General features: G+C 54.2%; 1 protein-coding gene across 1 annotated transcript in view; it reads left to right on the top strand.

Moving 5' to 3' along the window:
* TPH2 (tryptophan hydroxylase 2) overlaps nt 1-17,652 on the top strand; it is a 65,637-nt gene that overhangs the window by 17,295 nt on the left and 30,690 nt on the right. The window contains exons 7-8 of the mRNA XM_054178268.1: nt 2,065-2,200; nt 12,387-12,513. Of these exons, the coding sequence (XP_054034243.1) occupies nt 2,065-2,200; nt 12,387-12,513 (263 nt within the window). The remainder of the gene's footprint in view (nt 1-2,064; nt 2,201-12,386; nt 12,514-17,652) is intronic.

Raw genomic sequence — 17,652 nt, forward strand, 5'->3', positions numbered from 1 at the left:
CAGCAGAGCCTGGCTCCAGCCTCTGGGCACTCACCCTGCACAGCTTTAGCACCAGCAATGAGGTCACCTCTCAGTCCCTGCTTTACCCCAAACTCACCTGTATTTGCTAATAAGTGATTCTTCACTCTGTGATTTTGGTGCTGTCCTTCTGTATTATCACAGAATCACTCAGGTTGGAAGAGTCCCTCAGGGTCACCAAGGCCAACCCAGAGCCCTGCTCTGCAAGGCTCACCCCTAAACCACAGCCCCAAGCACCACAGCCAAACCCCCTGCAAGCAGAGCCAGGCTTGGGGACTCCACCACCTCCCTGCCCAGCACATTCCAAGCCCTCACCACTCTTGCCTGAAAAAAACCTTTCCTCATGTCCAGTCTGAACCTCCCCAGGGGCAGCCTGAGGCCATTCCCTCTTCTTCTGTCACTAATGACCTGGGAGCAGAGCCCAGCACCAACCTCTCCACCACCTCCTTGCAGGGAGCTGTCGAGAGCCAGGAGGTCTCCCCTCAGCCTCCTCTCTTTCCCACTAACCATCCCCAGCTCCTTCAGTTGCTCCTCATCAGATTTCTTCTCCAGGCCCTTCCCAGCTTCCTTGCCCTCCTCTGCCCTGGCTCCAGCACCTCCACATCTCTCTTGTCCTGAGGTGCCCAAAACTGGACCTGCACCAGCCTCTCCACAACCTCCTTGCAGGTAGCTGTGGAGAGCCTCTGAGGAATGATGCCCAAGTTTAGCACAGGGCCATTCTCCCTAACCAGAGACTCCAAACCTGCCAAGTCTTTCAGCAGTAGTGGAGTCTGTTGAGGGAAACACTTGGAACATTCTCCTGCAAACACTTGATGAGAGTCAAGGCTGACTCTGGAAGAGCAATGTGCTTCTCAAAGTCACTGAGTGTGAGATGAGTCCCCTCTGGGACTCCTCTAACAAAGGAACATTTTGTTAAATATTTAAATGAGCAGCTCATCTGTGCAAGTCAGTATTTTGCTTTCACAGTGCTTTGTCTGTCAAAATAAAGACAGATTGGATTGAATCCTATTCATCCTATTCTCTCCTGTTAGTTTTTAATGCATTTTTACAGAAGCCATCCTCTGCTCTGGAAACTTCTCCCCTCTTTGGTACCAGATGTGAAAGTCAGATGCTCTGTGGTTTGGGAGCACCACTTCTGATACCTTATCATCTTTCCTAGGCAAAAGGCATTCAAAGCAACCTTAAAACACCTCAATCTGTTTTCATTAAGTATTGACCAGCCATACAGAGCAGTCCTTGCATGGGGACACAGGATGCTAGGGCTTGGAAGATCTTTGGGTCCAACCCCACATAATAGGTGCAAATGATCTAGTAGTGATGATGCAGTGACCTACAGCCAAGGCCCTCTGTGCTGTGCTTGGAGTAGAATAATTAACAACAGATCATGACAGGATGATCCCAGGAGGTTAGGGGTTGGAAGGGACCTCTGGAGAGCTTCCAGTCCAAGCCCCCTGCCAGAGCAGGAGCATAGAATCCAGCACAGGTCACACAGGAACACATCCAGACAGGGCTGGAAAGGCTCCACAGAAGGAGACTCCACAACCTCTCTGGGCAGCCTGCTCCAGGGCTCTGGGAGCCTCACAGTCAAGAAGTTCCTCCTCATGTTGAGGTGGAACCTCCTGTGCTGGAGCTTATATCCATTGCCCCTTGTCCTATCCCAGGGCACAGTGAGCAGAGCCTGTCCCTGTCCCTTCCTTCCTGCCCCCCAGCCCTCAGCTATTGATAGACATTGATCAGATCCCTCTCAGTCTTCTCCTCTCTAGACTCAGCAGCCCCAGGGCTCTCAGCCTCTCCTCCCCAGGCAGTGCTGCAGTCCCTTCAGCAGCCTTGCAGCCCTCCCTTGGACTCTCTCCACCAGATCCCTGTCCCTCCTGAGCTGGGCAGCCCAGAGCTGGAGGCAATATTGCAGCTGTGGTCTCAGCAGGGCAGAGCAGAGGGGCAGGAGAACCTCCCTGGCTCTGCTGGCCACACTCCTCTGGATGCACCTGTGCTCAGACACTGCTACAGTGAGGTGTGTGACAGGATCTTCTGCTCTCTCCTCCTCAGAGAGGTCTGGCTTCACAGTGAGACCAGTAGCTGGGTACCTGTCCCCCCGGGATTTCCTGGCTGGCTTGGCCTACAGAGTGTTCCACTGCACGCAGTACATCCGGCACGGCTCCGACCCACTCTACACACCCGAACCGTGAGTTCCCACCTTGGCTGCAGGGCTGAAAAAGCCTTCCTCCAACACAGGGAGGACATGGACCTGATGGGGCAGGTCCAGAGCAGGGCCATGAAAATGCTCAGGGGGTTGGAGCAGCTCTGCCACAGGGGCAGGCTGAGGGAGCTGGGGGTGTGCAGCCTGGAGAAGAGGCTCCAGGGAGACCTCAGAGCAGCCTGGCAGTCCCTGAAGGGGCTACAAGAAGGATGGAGAGAGACTGTTTGCAAAGGCCTGCAGGGACAGGACCAGGGACAATGGCTTCAAACTAGAGCAGAGCAGCTCTGGTGAGGCCCCACCTGGAGCACTGCCTCCAGTTCTGGAGCCCCTATTACAAGAGGGATCTGGAGGTGCTGGAAGGTGTCCAGAGAAGGGCCACGAGGATGAGCAGAGGGCTGGAGCTGCTCTGCTGTGACAGACTGAGGGAGCTGGGGTTGTGCAGGCTGGAGAAGAGAAGGCTCTGAGGTGACCTCATTGTGGCCTTCCAGGATCTGAAGGGGGCTCCAAGAAGGCTGGGGAGGGACTGCTTAGGCTCTCAGGTAGTGCTAGGACTAGGGGGAATGGACTGAAGCTGGAGGTGGGGAGATTCAGGCTGGAGGTGAGGAGGAAGTTCTTCCCCATGAGAGTGGTGAAGCCCTGGAATGGGTTGTCCAGGGAGGTGGTTGGGGCCCCGTCCCTGGAGGTGTTTAAGCCCAGGCTGGATGAGGCTCTGGGCAGCCTGATCTAGTGTGGGGTGTCCCTGCCCATGGAGTTCTCAACTAAACCTTGTGCAAGAGTCTCCAGTTTTATTTTCTGTTGGACATCTAAGGAAAGAAGTTGAGAGAAAAAGGCTGGGAAGAAAGGATGCTTTTGTAATTCTACTTTGCTCTTGTGTCCCCAGCTGTCCTTTGGGCCAGACCCCACAGCTGAGTCACACAATCACAGAGCTGTCAGGGCTGGAAGGGAGCTCAAGGCTCAGCCAGTCCCAACCCCCCTGCCATGGGCAGGGACACCTCACACTACAGCAGGTTGCTCACAGCCACCTCCAGCCTGGCTGCAAACACCTCCAGGCAGGAGGCTTCCACCACCTCCCTGGGCAACCTGTGCCAGGCTCTCACCACCCTCATGGGGAACAACTTCTTCCTCACATCCAGTCTGAATCTATCCACTTCTAGTTGTGCTCCATTACCTTCATTTCTGTCCTACAACCCAAAGCAAACAAGCCATGAGGCAGTGCTGTCTCAGCCTTAGAGGCTCTGGGACATGGAGCTCCTCTAGGGGCCGCGGCAGGAGCAGGACACTGCCAGGATGGCTTTGATGGGACAGGGCTGCAGCTTTTCCAACGCAGAGCAGTGCCAGTTTGGATGAAATATGTTGGCATTTGGTCTCTTGATGAGAAGTGGGGGGAAATAAAAAGATGGAAGTGATTGTAGTTCTTGGCTTGTGCTATTATGTGTGGAGTGCTCTGGGCAGTAATAACAGCACAGTGTCAGCTGGATAATATGGAAGCAGTTTTACCAAAGGCAGCTGCTGGTCTTGTAAGCACAGGAGTGACATTTTCACAGTGAATCAATCATCAGGTGCTTAGTGTGGAATTGTAGCTCTTGTGTCCTCAGCTTGGGCTGTTAGAGTGCCTTTTATTGCTGCCAAAAATGTCCACAAAGGGTTCATAGATATCTATTCAGCTCCAGCCCTGTGACTGTTTGCACCCATGCCGGGCTCTGATTTCATGAATGGGAAGGGCCACGAGGCTGGAGCTCCTCTCCTGTGAGGACAGGCTGGGAGACTTGGGCTGTTCAATCTGGAGAAGAGGAGGCTCCAAGGACACCTCATTGTGGCCTTCCAGTATCTGAAGGGGGCCACAAGAAAGCTGGGGAGAGGCTTTTGAGGGTGTCAGGGAGGGATAGGACTGGGGGGGATGGATCCAAGCTAGAGGAGGGGAGATTTAGATTAGACATTAGGAAGAAGTTGTTTCCCAGGAGGGTGGTGAGAGCCTGGCACAGGTTGCCCAGGGAGGTGGTGGAAGCCTCCTGCCTGGAGGTGTTTGCAGCCAGGCTGGAGGTGGCTGTGAGCAACCTGCTGTGGTGTGAGGTGTCCCTGCCCATGGCAGGGGGGTTGGGACTGGCTGAGCCTTGAGGTCCCTTCCAGCCCTGGCAATTCTGTGGCTCTGAGGCTGCCATGGAGCAGTGGTTTTTGATGCAGAAGGATGAATGGCAGCAGGTATGAAGCTGTGTCTAAAATGCTGTGCCATCCCTCTGGCAGAAGGCAGCAGATGGTGCTGTTATACACTCATCTGCTCAGCTCTTTTCCTCAGCATGTGAGCTGGGAAAAGGCTTTGCTGAGCTGCCAGGAGGCTAGCCTGGTGTGTGTGTTGTTTTCTTTTGGGGGAGAGGGGATAACCCCTGAAGGAATTCACTTGTTTCTATGGCTTCTGTAATCAGAATCTCTTGGTCGTGTGGACAAATTACTGCAATCACAGAGTCACAGGAAGCATCCCATTGGAAGAGACCTCCAAGCTCATCCAGTCCCTTAGACCCAGCACTGCAGGGTCAACACTAAACCTTGTCCCTAAGTACCGGGTCCACAGCTGCTTATACACCTCCAGGGATGGGGACTCCAGCACTGCCCTGGGCAGACCATTCCAATGTCTGAGAACCCTCTCTGGGAAGAAATATTTCCCAGCATCCAGCCTGAACCTCCCCTGGTGCAGCTGGGAACCATTTCCTCTGCTCCTGTCCCTTGCCACCAAGGAGCAGAGGCTGCCCCCTCCTCACTGCAACCTCCCTCCAGGGAGCTGCAGAGAGCAATGAGGTCTCCCTCAGCCTCCTCTTCTCCAGCCTGGACACCCCCAGCTCCCCCAGTCCCTCCTCATAGCCCAGGGGCTCCAGGCTGCTGCCCTTCTCTGGACCTGTTCCAGAGCCAAAATGTCCCTCTTGTAGTGTTAAATCATCTCAACAAAGCTTAGCTATATGATGCTGGACCTATCCTGGTCTGTCTGAAAGGATCTGTAAATATGCTTAGGAAGTAACAGGTTTTGCACCAATTATTTCCCCTCCTGATGGAAGCCACTGTCTCAGGTAGCAGTGGCTGGGGGGACTGAGGTTGTTTAGTCTGAAGAAAAGGAGGCTCAGGGGAGACCCTGTCAGTGTCTACAGCTACCTGAGGAAGGCTGTAGTAAGGTGGGTGGTGGTCTCTTCTCCCCAGCAACAAGTGATAGGATGAAAGGAAATGTCCTCAAGGTGCAGCAAGGGAGCTTGAGCTTGGGCATCAGAAAAACTTCCTCAGTGAAGGAGTTACTAAACAGTGGGACAGGGCCCTCCAGGGAGGTGGTGGAAGCTCCATCCCTGGAGATGTTGACAAGACACAGAGATGTGGTGTTGAGGGGCAGGGATTAGCACAAGGCTTGGAGGTTGGACTCAGTGATCTTAAAGGTCTTTCCCAACCAAACTGATTCTGCCTGCCAGTGTTCAGCAAAAGAATGATGGCCTCTGCTAACTCCATGCTGACTAGAAGGGCAGCCTCATCTGCTGGTAGAGGCTTTAGGTACAGAGGTGGGGACTGGATGTGGCACTTGGTGCCATGCTCTAGTCATGGGGTCTGTGGTGACAGCTTGGACTCGATGATCTTTGAGGTCTCTTCCAACCTTGGTGGTTCTGTGATAACTCCAACAGGACCAAGGGAGTGGCCATCCTCCAGCACACAGTTGTGTAAAGATCTGAGGGCTGGGGGTCAAGGGGAGGGGGCCAAGCTCCTGTGGGTGGTGCACAGCAATAAGCCAAGGAGCAATGGAGACAAACTTGACCAGAGAAGGTTTCAGCTCAGCATGAGGAGAAACTTCTTTGGTGTGAGGGTGTTGGAGCCCTGGAGCAGGCTGCCCAGAGAGGTTGTGGAGTCTCCTTCTCTGGAGCCTTTCCAACCCCAGCTGGATGCATTCCTGTGTGGACTGCCCTGGGTGATGCTGCTCTGGCAGGGGGTTGGACTGGATGAGCTCTGGAGGTCCCTTCCAGCCTGTAATGTGCTGTGATTCTGTGATTGCTTCCTGACAAGGAGTGCCTTCTATGAAAGAAAAAACTTTGTGCCTGGGGGGCCAAGAAAGCCAAAGGCCTCCTGGCTGGGGTCAGCAATGCTGTGTCCAGCAGCAGCAGGGAGGGGATTGTCCCCTGGCACTCAGCTCTGGGCAGGCCACACCTCCAGTGCTGTGCCCAGTGTTGGGCACCTCAGGACAAGAGAGATGTGGAGGTGCTGGAGCCAGGGCAGAGGAGGGCAAGGAAGCTGGGAAGGGCCTGGAGAAGAAACCTGATGAGGAGCAACTGAAGGAGCTGGGGATGGTTAGTGGGAAAGAGAGGAGGCTGAGGGGAGACCTCCTGGCTCTCTACAGCTCCCTGCAAGGAGGTTGTGGAGAGGTTGGTGCTGGGCTCTGCTCCCAGGTCAGTAGTGACAGAAGAAGAGGGAATGGCCTCAAGCTGCCCCTGGGGAGGTTCAGACTGGACATCAGGAAAGCTTTTTTTCAGGCAAGAGTGGTGAGGGCTTGGAATGTGCTGGGCAGGGAGGTGGTGGAGTCCCCAAGCCTGGCTGTGTTTGCAGGGGGTTTGGCTGTGGTGCTTGGGGCTGTGGTTTGGGGGTGAGCCTTGCAGAGCAGGGCTCTGGGCTGGCCTTGGTGACCCTGAGGCTCTTTCCCCTCCTGAACATTTCTGTTTCTGTGATTTCTGTGAAATCCTGGCACCTTTTCTTTTTAAATAAAGAAATCAATGGCAAAACTAAGTGGAGTGGAGTGGGGACAGCTCTTCATCTTCTGCAGTAGCTGCAATGCCCTGAGATCTGCTGCTTGATATATGAGGCCATAATGAGGTTTGCTGCAGGTCCCTGGGTTGGTGAATATTGCATTTGAATGATATAAACCTGGTGAAAAGAGTCCCTTTGACTGCAGTGGGCTTTCCATCAGGCTTAACAGCCAGGCTGGAGAGCCAGGTACAAATTAGAGAGTTCATTTGGGTTGATCTGTATCACCACTAGATGCATTTTAAAGCATCTCTTCCTGCCTTCCATCCTGCTGCTGCTGCCTTCTCAGGGCTGTATAGATTTCCTCTGTTCTGCTAACTAATTTACTCCAGGAAAAATCTTTTGCTGTGAAAAGTGCCTTGCAGAAATCTTATTTTCTCCCAGCAATGTGTGTGAATAAATTAAAGGAACTTAATTATTTGCTGAATAAAACAACACAAAGGAGCCCAGCCTCGGTAGTTAAGTGAAGAATTCTATTGTTTAGACTATCTAGCAAGGGCCAGCCTGGCAGGCAGAGCCAGAGGCTCCACTGACAATCCCAAATGCTGCTCCATGGTTCTGCCTGCAGGGGGTTTGGTTTATTTTATTGTGAGTTTGCCTGTTTTGGGGGGATTTTTTTCTGTTGTTCATGTGCTTTCTGCTTCCTGCTTCCAGCTTCCCCTCATGTAAAAGGCAGGAAGAGGAATAACTTCTGCCTCCACATCTTCCTCTCCTTGCTAGGAAGGGCAAGTTAATGGAGCTAGGCTCTGTCTGCCCTCATTTTGTCTGCAAGGGTGGCAGTGGCACAGCCTGGGTGGCAGAGCAGAGCTGGAAATAATCATAGGATCACAGAACTGGCAGGGCTGGAAGGGACCTCAAGGCTCAGCCAGTCCCAACCCCCTGCCATGGGCAGGGACACCTCACACCACAGCAGGTTGCTCACAGCCACCTCCAGCCTGGCTGCAAACACCTCCAGGGATGAGGCTTCCACCACCTCCCTGGGCAACCTGTGCCAGGCTCTCACCACCCTCATGGGGAACAACTTCTTCCTCACATCCAATCTCAATCTCCCCATTTCTAGTTTTGCTCCATCCCCCCCAGTCCTATCCCTCCCTGACACCCTCAAAAGTCCCTCCCCAGCTTTCTTGGAGCCCCCTGCAGATCCTGGAAGGCCACAATGAGATCTCCTTGGAGTCTTCTCTTCTCCAGACAGAAAACAGTGTGGCTTTACTTGTTTGTTTCTGGGACTTGTGGCTTCAGCACAAGAGAGCAGAGCCCCAGGCACCCACAGAGGCACCATCAGCAATGCTGCTGCAGCAGCCTGCCTGGAGACAAGCATGCTTACCTGAAGCCAGGAGCTGGAAGCCAATCCTGCTGGACCTTGTTGCTTTGTTTTGTGATTTGGACTAGGAATGCCTGGATCAGGCTGCACAGCAACATGGCCTGGCAGGTTTTGAAAGCTCTCCAAGTCTCCAGAGAAGGAGGTTTCACAGCCTCTCTGGGCATCTTGCTCTAGTGCTCTGCCACCTTCAAAGTAAAGAATGTTCTCCTTAAGGTCAAGTGAAACCTCCTGTGTTTCAGCTGGGACCTGTTACCCTTTGTGCTATTGCAGGGAACCACTGAGAAGAGCCCAGCCCCATCCTCATGACCTTCACCATTTAGGTATTTCTATGCATTTATAAGACCTCCTCTCAGTCTTCTCTTTTCCAGCCTAAAGAGCCCCAGGTCTCTCAGCCTCTCCTTCTAAGAGAGATCATCCAGTCCCCTCAGCATCCTTGTGACCCTCTGTTCCACTCTCTCCTGTAGTTCCCTGTCCCTCTTGAACTGGGGAGCCCACAGCTGGCCACAGTGCTCCAGGTGTGGTGTGACCAGGGCAGACCTGCTGGCACCCCAGAGTGCCATTGACCTTCTTGGCCCTGAGGGCACAGTGCTGGCTGTGGTGAACTTCTCCACCAGTGCTCCCAGGTCCTTCTCCACAGAGCTGCTTCCCAGCAGGCAAAGCCCTAACCTGGGCTGGTTCCTGAGGTTACTCCTCCTCAGGTGCCCTTGTTGACCTTGCTGAGGTTCAGCTCTGCCCAGCTCTCACTGGAGGGCAGCACAGCCTCTGGTGTGTCCCCACCTCAGCAAACCTGCTCAGGGCACCCTCTGTTCCTTCATCCAGGTCCTGGATGGATCTGTTGGAGGAGACTGAACCCAGCAGTGATCCCTGGGGATCACCACTAGCCACAGGCCTCCAACTGGACCCTGCACAGCTGCTCCCAACCCTCTGTGCTCTGCCATTCAGGCACTTCTCAACCCACCTCACTGTCCACTCCCCTGAGCCACCCTTGCTGAGCTCAGCTGTGAGGATGTTAGTGGAGCCAGAGCCACAAGCCTAGCTGAAGTCGAGGTGCACAGCACCCACTGCTCCCTCTGCCCTGCTGGCACACCATGGCAGAAGGCACCCAGGTTGCTCAAGCATGATTTCCACTTGGTGAATCTGTGCTGACTGCTCCTGGTAGTCTTTTCCTCCATGTGCTTAGAGATGACCTCTGGGTTGAGCTGTTCCATTGCCTTGGCAGGGATGGGGTGAGCCTGACTGGCCTGTAGCTTCCTGGGTTCTTGCCCTCTTTGAGGACTGGATGGACTTTGGCTTTCCTCAGGCACCTCCCCCACTCTCCATGACCTTTCAGAAAGGATGGAGAGTGGCTCAGCAACAACCTTAGCCAGTTCCTTCAGCACTCGTGGGTGCAGCCAGCAGGGCCCATGGATCTGTGGGTGTCCAGCTTGGCTAAGTGATCTCTGAGCCAGTCCTTGACTGAGGGAGAGACTTCCTTCCTCCAGACTTCCTCTCTTCTCAGGGACTGAGGGCCAGCCTTAGCTGTAAAGCCTGAAGCAGAGAAGGCATTCAGTACACTGCCAGGCTCTAAGAGGATTGCTTTACCTCCCCTGCATCAGTGGGAAACACCCATGGCTAGGAAGGAAGGAAATGAGATTTGTTAATGACTTTGTACTGCTGAATGAATTTCTTTGATATGAAATTGGCTCCAACTTGTCCTGCACCATTTCAGAAAAGACCTTGAGGGTGCTGGGGTTTGAGAAGCTCAACAGGAGCCAGCAGGGAGCACTTGCAGCCCAGAGAGCCAAGCAGAGCCTGGGCTGCAGCAAGAGAAGTGTGGCCAGCAGGGCAGGGAGGGGATTCTGCCCCTCTGCTCCACTCTGCTGAGACCACAGCTGGAGCTCTGGGGCCAGCTCTGGAGCCTCTGTGCCAGGAAGGATCTGGAGGTGCTGGAAGGTGTCCAGAGAAGGGCCAAGAGGATGAGCAGAGGGCTGGAGCTGCTCTGCTGTGAGGACAGACTGAGGGAGTTGGGGTTGTGCAGGCTGGAGAAGAGAAGGCTCTGAGGAGACCTCATTGTGGCCTTCCAGGATCTGCAGGGGGCTCCAAGAAAGCTGGGGAGGGACTTTCGAGGGTTTCAGGGAGGGATAGGACTGGGGGGATGGAGCAAAACTAGAAATGGGGAGATTGAGATTGGATGTGAGGAAGAAGTTGTTGCCCATGAGGGTGGTGAGAGCCTGGCACAGGTTGCCCAGGGAGGTGGTGGAAGCCTCCTGCCTGGAGGTGTTTGCAGCCAGGCTGGATGTGGCTGTGAGCAACCTGCTGTAGTGTGAGGTGTCCCTGGCCATGGCAGGGGGGTTGGGACTGGCTGAGCCTTGAGCTCCCTTCCAGCCCTGCCAGTTCTGTGATTCTTTGTCTCACCAAGAAGTGTTGATGCTGCTGAGCATCTGTCACTGAGGCTGCTGGGGCTGAGAAAAGAGGCTGGGATGTAACCCTCCAGTCCTGGAGCTGCATTTGTTGAGCTCTTGGTGAGGCAAATGAGGAATGCCCCAAATGCTGACCCTCATGTGCCTGCCTTCAGAACCTGCAGGCTGCTCTGCTCTGCCTACACACAGCTGGGGCAGGCTTCTGGGGGCAGAGTGCTGGGTGAGAAGACTTGAAATTACACAGAGTGTTGTTTTTCTCCTCATGATTTACCTGAAGTGCCAGCTTCAGTGCCTTCTCAAACAAAAATAGTGTACAAGGCAAAATTGGATGATTTTGGGTAGAAGGCAGAAAACTGGAATGTTTTCTCCTTGCCTTTAAAACCTTTGTTTACAGCTTGGGAAAAGAAAAAGGGGGGGGGAGGGGGAAGAAGGGGGTGAAAAAGGGGGGAGAAAAAAGCGAGAGAGAAATGTCTTTAAAGAGACAAAAGCACAGGAAATGTCAGATGTGATTTTTAAAGGGAACTTTACTACCAAGTCCATTATTTTCCCTGAGCAAATGCAGCAAAACTTCCAGAATTGTTTGAGAGCTTTTGTGGCTGCTGCAGGTGCACTTCTCCCGGGCTGCTTAGCAGCTCTCTGAACACTTAGCTCTGCACTCTGTCAGGACTAATCATGCACTTACAGGGGTGGACAGCAGCTCTTCTTGGAAACAGGTTTGACTTCCTCTGCTTCTGCTGCAATCTGCTTGGGGAGAAGTGGGCAGAGGCAGAGAGTGCCCAGCAATTGTGCTAGGGGCTCAGCACTAAAGGAGAAACTTGGCACACAGGGTGGGACAGAACTGGCAGGGCTGGAAGGGACCTCAAGGCTCAGCCAGCTCCAACCCCCTGCCATGGGCAGGGACACCTCACACTGCAGCAGGTTGCTCACAGCCACATCCAGCCTGGCCTTAAATACCTCCAGGGATGAGGCTTCCACCACCTCCCTGGGCAACCTGTGCCAGGCTCTCACCACCCTCATGGGGAACAACTTCTTCCTCACATCCAATCTCAATCTCCCCATTTCTAGTTTTGCTCCATCCCCCCCAGTCCTATCACTCCCTGACACCCTCCCAAGTCCCTCCCCAGCTTTCTTGGAGCCCTCTTCAGAGACTGGAAGGCCACAATGAGGTTTCCTCAGAGCCTTCTCCTCTCCAGCCTGCACAACCCCAACTCCCTCAGTCTGTCCTCACAGCAGAGCAGCTCCAGCCCTCTGCTCATCCTCCTGGCCCTTCTCTGGACACCTTCCAGCACCTCCAGATCCTTCCTGGCACAGAGGCTCCAGAACTGGCCCCAGAGCTCCAGCTGTGGTCTCAGCAGAGTGGAGCAGAGGGGCAGAATCCCCTCCCTGGCCCTGCTGGCTCTGCTTCTCTTGCTGCAGCCCAGGCTCTGCTTGGCTCTCTGGGCTGCCAGTGCAGGATGTGGGAATGACAGAGCAGGAGGGGTTAAGCCATTGAACAGAAGCCAACCTGTCAGTTCCTGCAGAACCATGCACAGGGAAGGCCAACTGCACAGTAGAAACCATGTTTCCTGGTGATGCTTTTAAGAGCAGAGGTGAGGCCCATGTGAAATGAGCTCAGTGAACTGTGGGGTGATGATGGCCTTGGTTCCTCTCATCACTCGTGTTCCTTTTCTTCCTTTTCCTTTCCTTCCCTCAGGGATACATGCCATGAGCTGCTGGGACACGTGCCCCTGCTTGCTGATCCCAAGTTTGCACAGTTCTCCCAGGAGATAGGACTTGCTTCCCTGGGAGCATCTGATGAAGATGTTCAGAAATTAGCCACTGTGAGTCACCCCCCTCTGTGTGTGTGTGTGGCATGCTCTCTCATCTGTCCTCCTCTTTGCTTGATGGAGTTGATGTGCTTTGTCTCCTTGGAGCTGACTGTGTTTTCAGCTGGCAAATGACTGCAGTGTGACAGCCACAGAGGTCTGGGTATTTTCCAGTTGTTGTTAATAAGAGTGGGGGGAGTTGAAATTACAACACCCTCCTTCCCCCCCACAACACAACATTAGCCAGCCCAGCCCAGCTGGAAGCAGATGAAGCTGCATTTACATGCAAGACTACAACCTAGACCTGTGGAATGCAATGGATGTGTACAAACCATGCAATATCTACACATGTGTGCAGAGCCCCTCCTGGACAAAACCAGGGGGTACCAACAGCTTCCCCCTCCCTGCTGCCTTCCCCCCTGGACAAGAGAGAGGAGCAGAGAGTAGCTGTTAGTACTTAGCCCCAGCTAGAGCAGAGAAGCCAACAAAGAGTTAGTGCAGACAACTAACTTTGTGCTAGATTTCAGGCCAAGGGCTTTGGTTAGACCCTATCATTATCTTCCCTTTCACCTCCAAGGGTAATTTATCTACACTCTCTCACTTCCTGTTCAAGATCTGTGGACAGTTTCCTAGGCACAGCCTCAAACTAGCACAAGGAGCAGAGCTGAACACCCTGGTCTTCAGGTAGTCAGGTTTTGCCCTAGATGCAGTCACCACCAGTTGTGAGGGCTAGCTGGGATCACAGATGTGCTTTCACAGGAGCCATCCTCTGCTCTGGAAACTTCTCCCCTCTTTGGTACCAGATGTGAAAGTCAGATGCTCTGTGGTTTGGGAGCACCACTTCTGATACCTTATCATCTTTCCTAGGCAAAAGGCATTCAAAGCAACCTTAAAACACCTCAATCTGTTTTCATTAAGTATTGACCAGCCGTACAGAGCAGTCCTGGCACAGGGGCACAGGGTGCTAGGGCTTGGAAGATCTTTGAGTCCAACCCCACATAATAGGTGCAAATGATATGTAGTGACCTACAGCCAAGGCCCTCTGTGTTGTGCTTGGAGTAGAATAATTAACAACAGATCATGACAGGATGATCCCAGGAGGTTAGGGGTTGGAAGGGACCTCTGGAGAGCTTCCAGTCCAAGCCCCCTGCCAGAGCAGGAGCAGAGAATCCAGCACAGGTCACACAGGAACACATCCAGACAGGGCTGGAAAGGCTCCAGAGCAGGAGACTCCACAACCTCTGTGGGCAGCCTGCTCCAGGGCTCTGGGAGCCTCCCAGGGATGGATTTTGTGTCCTTGAAGTTGTGAAAACAAGCAAGCAATGTAATTTTGTTTAAACCCCCCCAACCCCCCTCTTGTGTGTGTGTCCTCAGCTCTGCACTGCTCACTGCTCCACAGGTGGCCACTTTGGCTCTCTGCATGGCTGTTTCTGTCCTCACTGCTCTGTTCTGCAGCTGCTCCCTGCACTGCAGTGTGAGGGATTTTGAGGTGGGGGTTTTGTAGCATCCCTGCTGCAGCTCCTGTTGGAGATGTGTGATGGCTAAACCAAAGTTGTGCAGCTGCAGGTCTAGAGCCAGGTCAGGTGCCTCAGGCAGTAGGTGTGAGGTGGGCTCTGTCTCACCTAAACTCAGGCACATGCCAGACCAGTGTGTTCACGACATCTGCAAGGGTTTGTGTGCTAAAGATGTCAGATGCTACTGCCCACCCTACTGGAGCCTTCTTGGCCCTTGCCTGAGGGACCCTCAGGTTGCACCAGAAGGCCCTTGTCACGTTGCCAGGGCTCTCAGCTCCATCTGCCCTGGCAGCCTTCCTGCATTGCTATTTCCAAATCACTTTTATGCAGCAGCCCTTTGCATCAGGATGTGAGTTAGGGACCTCATCTCTACAGCTCACTGTGTGGATAGCAGAGGTGAGGGAGCTGGGGGTCTTTAGCCTGGAGGAGAGGAGGCTCAGGGGAGACCTTCTTGCTCTCTACAGCTCCCTGAAGGGAGGTAGTAGCCAGGTGGGGGTTGGTCTCTTCTCCCAGGCAAGCGGCACCAGAACAAGAGGACACAGTCTCAAGCTGTGCCAGGGGAGGTTTAGGCTGGAGGTGAGGAGAAAGTTCTTCCCAGCAAGAGAGATTGGCCATTGGAATGTGCTGCCCAGGGAGGTGGTGGAGTCCCCATCCCTGGAGATCTTCAAGAGAAGCCTGGATGAGGCACTGAGTGCCATGGCCTGGTTGGTTGGATAGGGCTGGGTGCTAGGTTGGACTTGGATGACCTTGGAGGTCTCTTCCAGCCTGGCTGATTCTGTGATTCTGTGTTTGGTTGATTTAGCTCAGTGTATGATTCCCCTGTTAAAACTGATGCTGGGAATAACTCAGCAACTGATACTGTATGAGAAAACAACTCCCATCTTTACACACTGCACCTCATGGCAAACCCTGTGAGAGCCAGCAGAAGAATTGATTGCTTCCAAGTTTATCCAGCATGCTGCTGCTTTTCTAGGCAAGAAGTGCAGTGGGGATTGAAAGGGCTGGAAATAACTGGGACAGAGAGTTGAAGGTGGATCCAAACTGACAGTTTTGATGCACTGGTTCAGCAGTGGCTTGGAGTCCCATCTGCTGACAAAGGTGGCTGTACCCATGTGATTTCATAGAACCACAGAGTGCTAGGGGCTGGGAGGGACCCCCAAAGCTCCTCCAGTCCAACCCCTGCCAGAGCAGCAGCACCTGGAGCAGGTCATACAGGAACACATCCAGGCAGGGCTGGAATAGCTCCAGAGAGGGAGACTCCACAGCCCCCCTGGGCAGCCTGCTCCAGGGCTCTGCCACCCTCACAGGCAAAACATTTCCCTCCTGTTCCCATGGCACTTCCTCTGCCTCAGCTTCCACCACTGCCCCTTGTGCTGGCATTGGGCATCCCCCAGCAGAGCCTGGCTCCAGCCTCTGGGCACTCAACCCTGCACATCTTTATAACCATTAATGGGGTCACCTCTCAGTCTCCTCCTCTCTTTGTTCTGCTCTTCAGCTCTCTCACCATTCAAATTGAAGTCCAGGTGATTTTATTCCAGAGCTGATCCTACCCTGACCTTCCTCTTGCTGCTGCAGTGATGGATCTGCTCTTTCCTCCACCTCTGCATGGTTTCTTTCTCAGGTGTCACTGGTGGCTCATGTCTGTCCTCTCCAGCAGGCTGCTGTAAGGAACTTCTCAGTGACAGGAGGGGCTGGATCTGAGGTCTCACACAGCCTCTTCACAGGCAATGTTGTAGAATCCTAGAATTGTTTTGGGTGGAAAAGCCTCCCCAGAGCATCCACTCCAACTGTTCTCCAGCTCTGCCAAGGCTGGGGCCAAACCAGGCCCCCAGCACCACATCTCTGCCTCCTCCAAGCATCTCCAGGGATGGGAACCCAACCACTTCCCCAGGCAGCCCGCCCCAAGAACCCCCCCAAGAACCTCCCTCCCCCCTGCCTCCAGTCAGCAATTTCAATCCTGTAGTCCTCCAGAAGAGGCCACTCAATGTATTCAACCAAAGCAGCAGGCTGGGTGTTCTCCTCAGGGCCACTTCCTCTTGCATGCTCCAGGGTCTGTCCCTTGGTGTTTTCTGATGGATGTCTGCCGAGGAAACAATGCTGCTTGCATGGAGGGGTCCTGCAGGCAGTGAGTGCCTTGGCACATCTGCCAGGGCTGGACTTAGGGGAAAGCAGAGGCCAGGTCTTGCAGGCTCCAAAGACACTGCCTGTCCCTGTAGGCGCTTTGAGGAAGGTGGTGTGGCCTGGACTTTCACTCCAGAATAACCTTGCATGGCATGGCCCTGCTGCAGAGGACCCTGTTGGGACTGGTGTCTCTGGGGCCAGGCATTAATATCAAGTGACCTCTGGGTGTTACATAAATGCTTTCCCTCCTCCCCTCCTCCTCCCAGAAGTTCCCAGTTATGACTGACTCTGTCATCTGCACAATGAGCTGCTCCTGAATCACACAGCCAAAAATAAAGGGAGACAGCTGAATCACTTTGCCTTACCACACCGAGAGTTTGGGATCTGAGTCAAAGCTGATTTCTCCTCCCGTGCTGGAAATAGCTCTTTCAGGTGGAAGAGGCATTCAGAGAGGGAGCTGAGGGCGATCCAGGTGGTGGTACTTTGTTTTGTTGAGGCACCGTGAGGGGCTGGATCCCCCGGGGAAGGTGCTTGGCAATTAGAGACCTTACTTGCCCTAGAAATTGCCAGGTAAACAGTCGGCTGGAGAGCAAGTGGGAAGATCATCTCTCAGAAAGGAGGGTAAGGAGGCCAAGGAATTAATTCAGCTGGGCACCAAATGTCACCCGAGGTGCCATTAAGCGACTCTTGCAGCACCGGGGCCCATTTCCATCCTAGATGAAAAGCAGAGGCACAGCGAGCTGGGAAATGCCAGCCAAGAGCCTGAGCAGAGCGGGGCGGCTTCCAGCGAGGCAGCTTCAAAGCGAACAGAGAAACAACTGAGAGGGAGAGCGCATCGCATGCTGATGAGCTGCGAGCCCAGCCCCAGCCTGCCGCCGGCCCGACCCGGCGCAAAAGACAGCCACGGTAACAGCTGAGCCCTGGCAGGCAGGACAATGGCAAACACCTCCTAGGAATTCACAGCACGAAGGGGAGATTCGCTGCCAGCGGTTTCCTAATCTTCTGCTCTCGAAAGCCGCCGGGGGCCGGCCCCGGCGGATCCGCAGGCTGCGTGCCGGCAGCCCCGAGCCGCGCAGGGAAGCGATGCTCCGGTCCCTGCAGAGCCGGCGCAGCTGACGCGCAGCGAGCCCCGGCCCGGCCCCTGGGCAGCCCTGAGGTGTTCGCTGAACTGCCCTTAGTCACACCGGGGCAGCCCCGCCGAGAGCAGGGGTCGGGGAGGCGAGCAGGGCAGGGCCCCTGGGGCTGGCCTGCTGGAGGGAGCGCAGCTGCAGGGCGAGAGGGGTGAAAAGAAGGATCTGAGCTCCTGCCAGCCTCCTCTCCCACTCTGGCAGTCAGGTGGGGATCAGGAGAGGGGAATGGTTTCTGCTCCTTTGAAAACTTAGTCATTCTTACCAGCAGGCTGGAATCCTGAGGGAGCCAGAAGAATGCCTTGGCAGTGTTTGGGGCTTTGGTTGGGTTTTGTTTTTCCATTTCACTTACAATGGTACAGGAGAGTCAGGAAGAGGCAAGACAGAGGCTT

This window comes from Dryobates pubescens, chromosome Z, assembly GCF_014839835.1.
Source record: "Dryobates pubescens isolate bDryPub1 chromosome Z, bDryPub1.pri, whole genome shotgun sequence".
Taxonomy (NCBI): Eukaryota; Metazoa; Chordata; class Aves; order Piciformes; family Picidae; genus Dryobates; species Dryobates pubescens.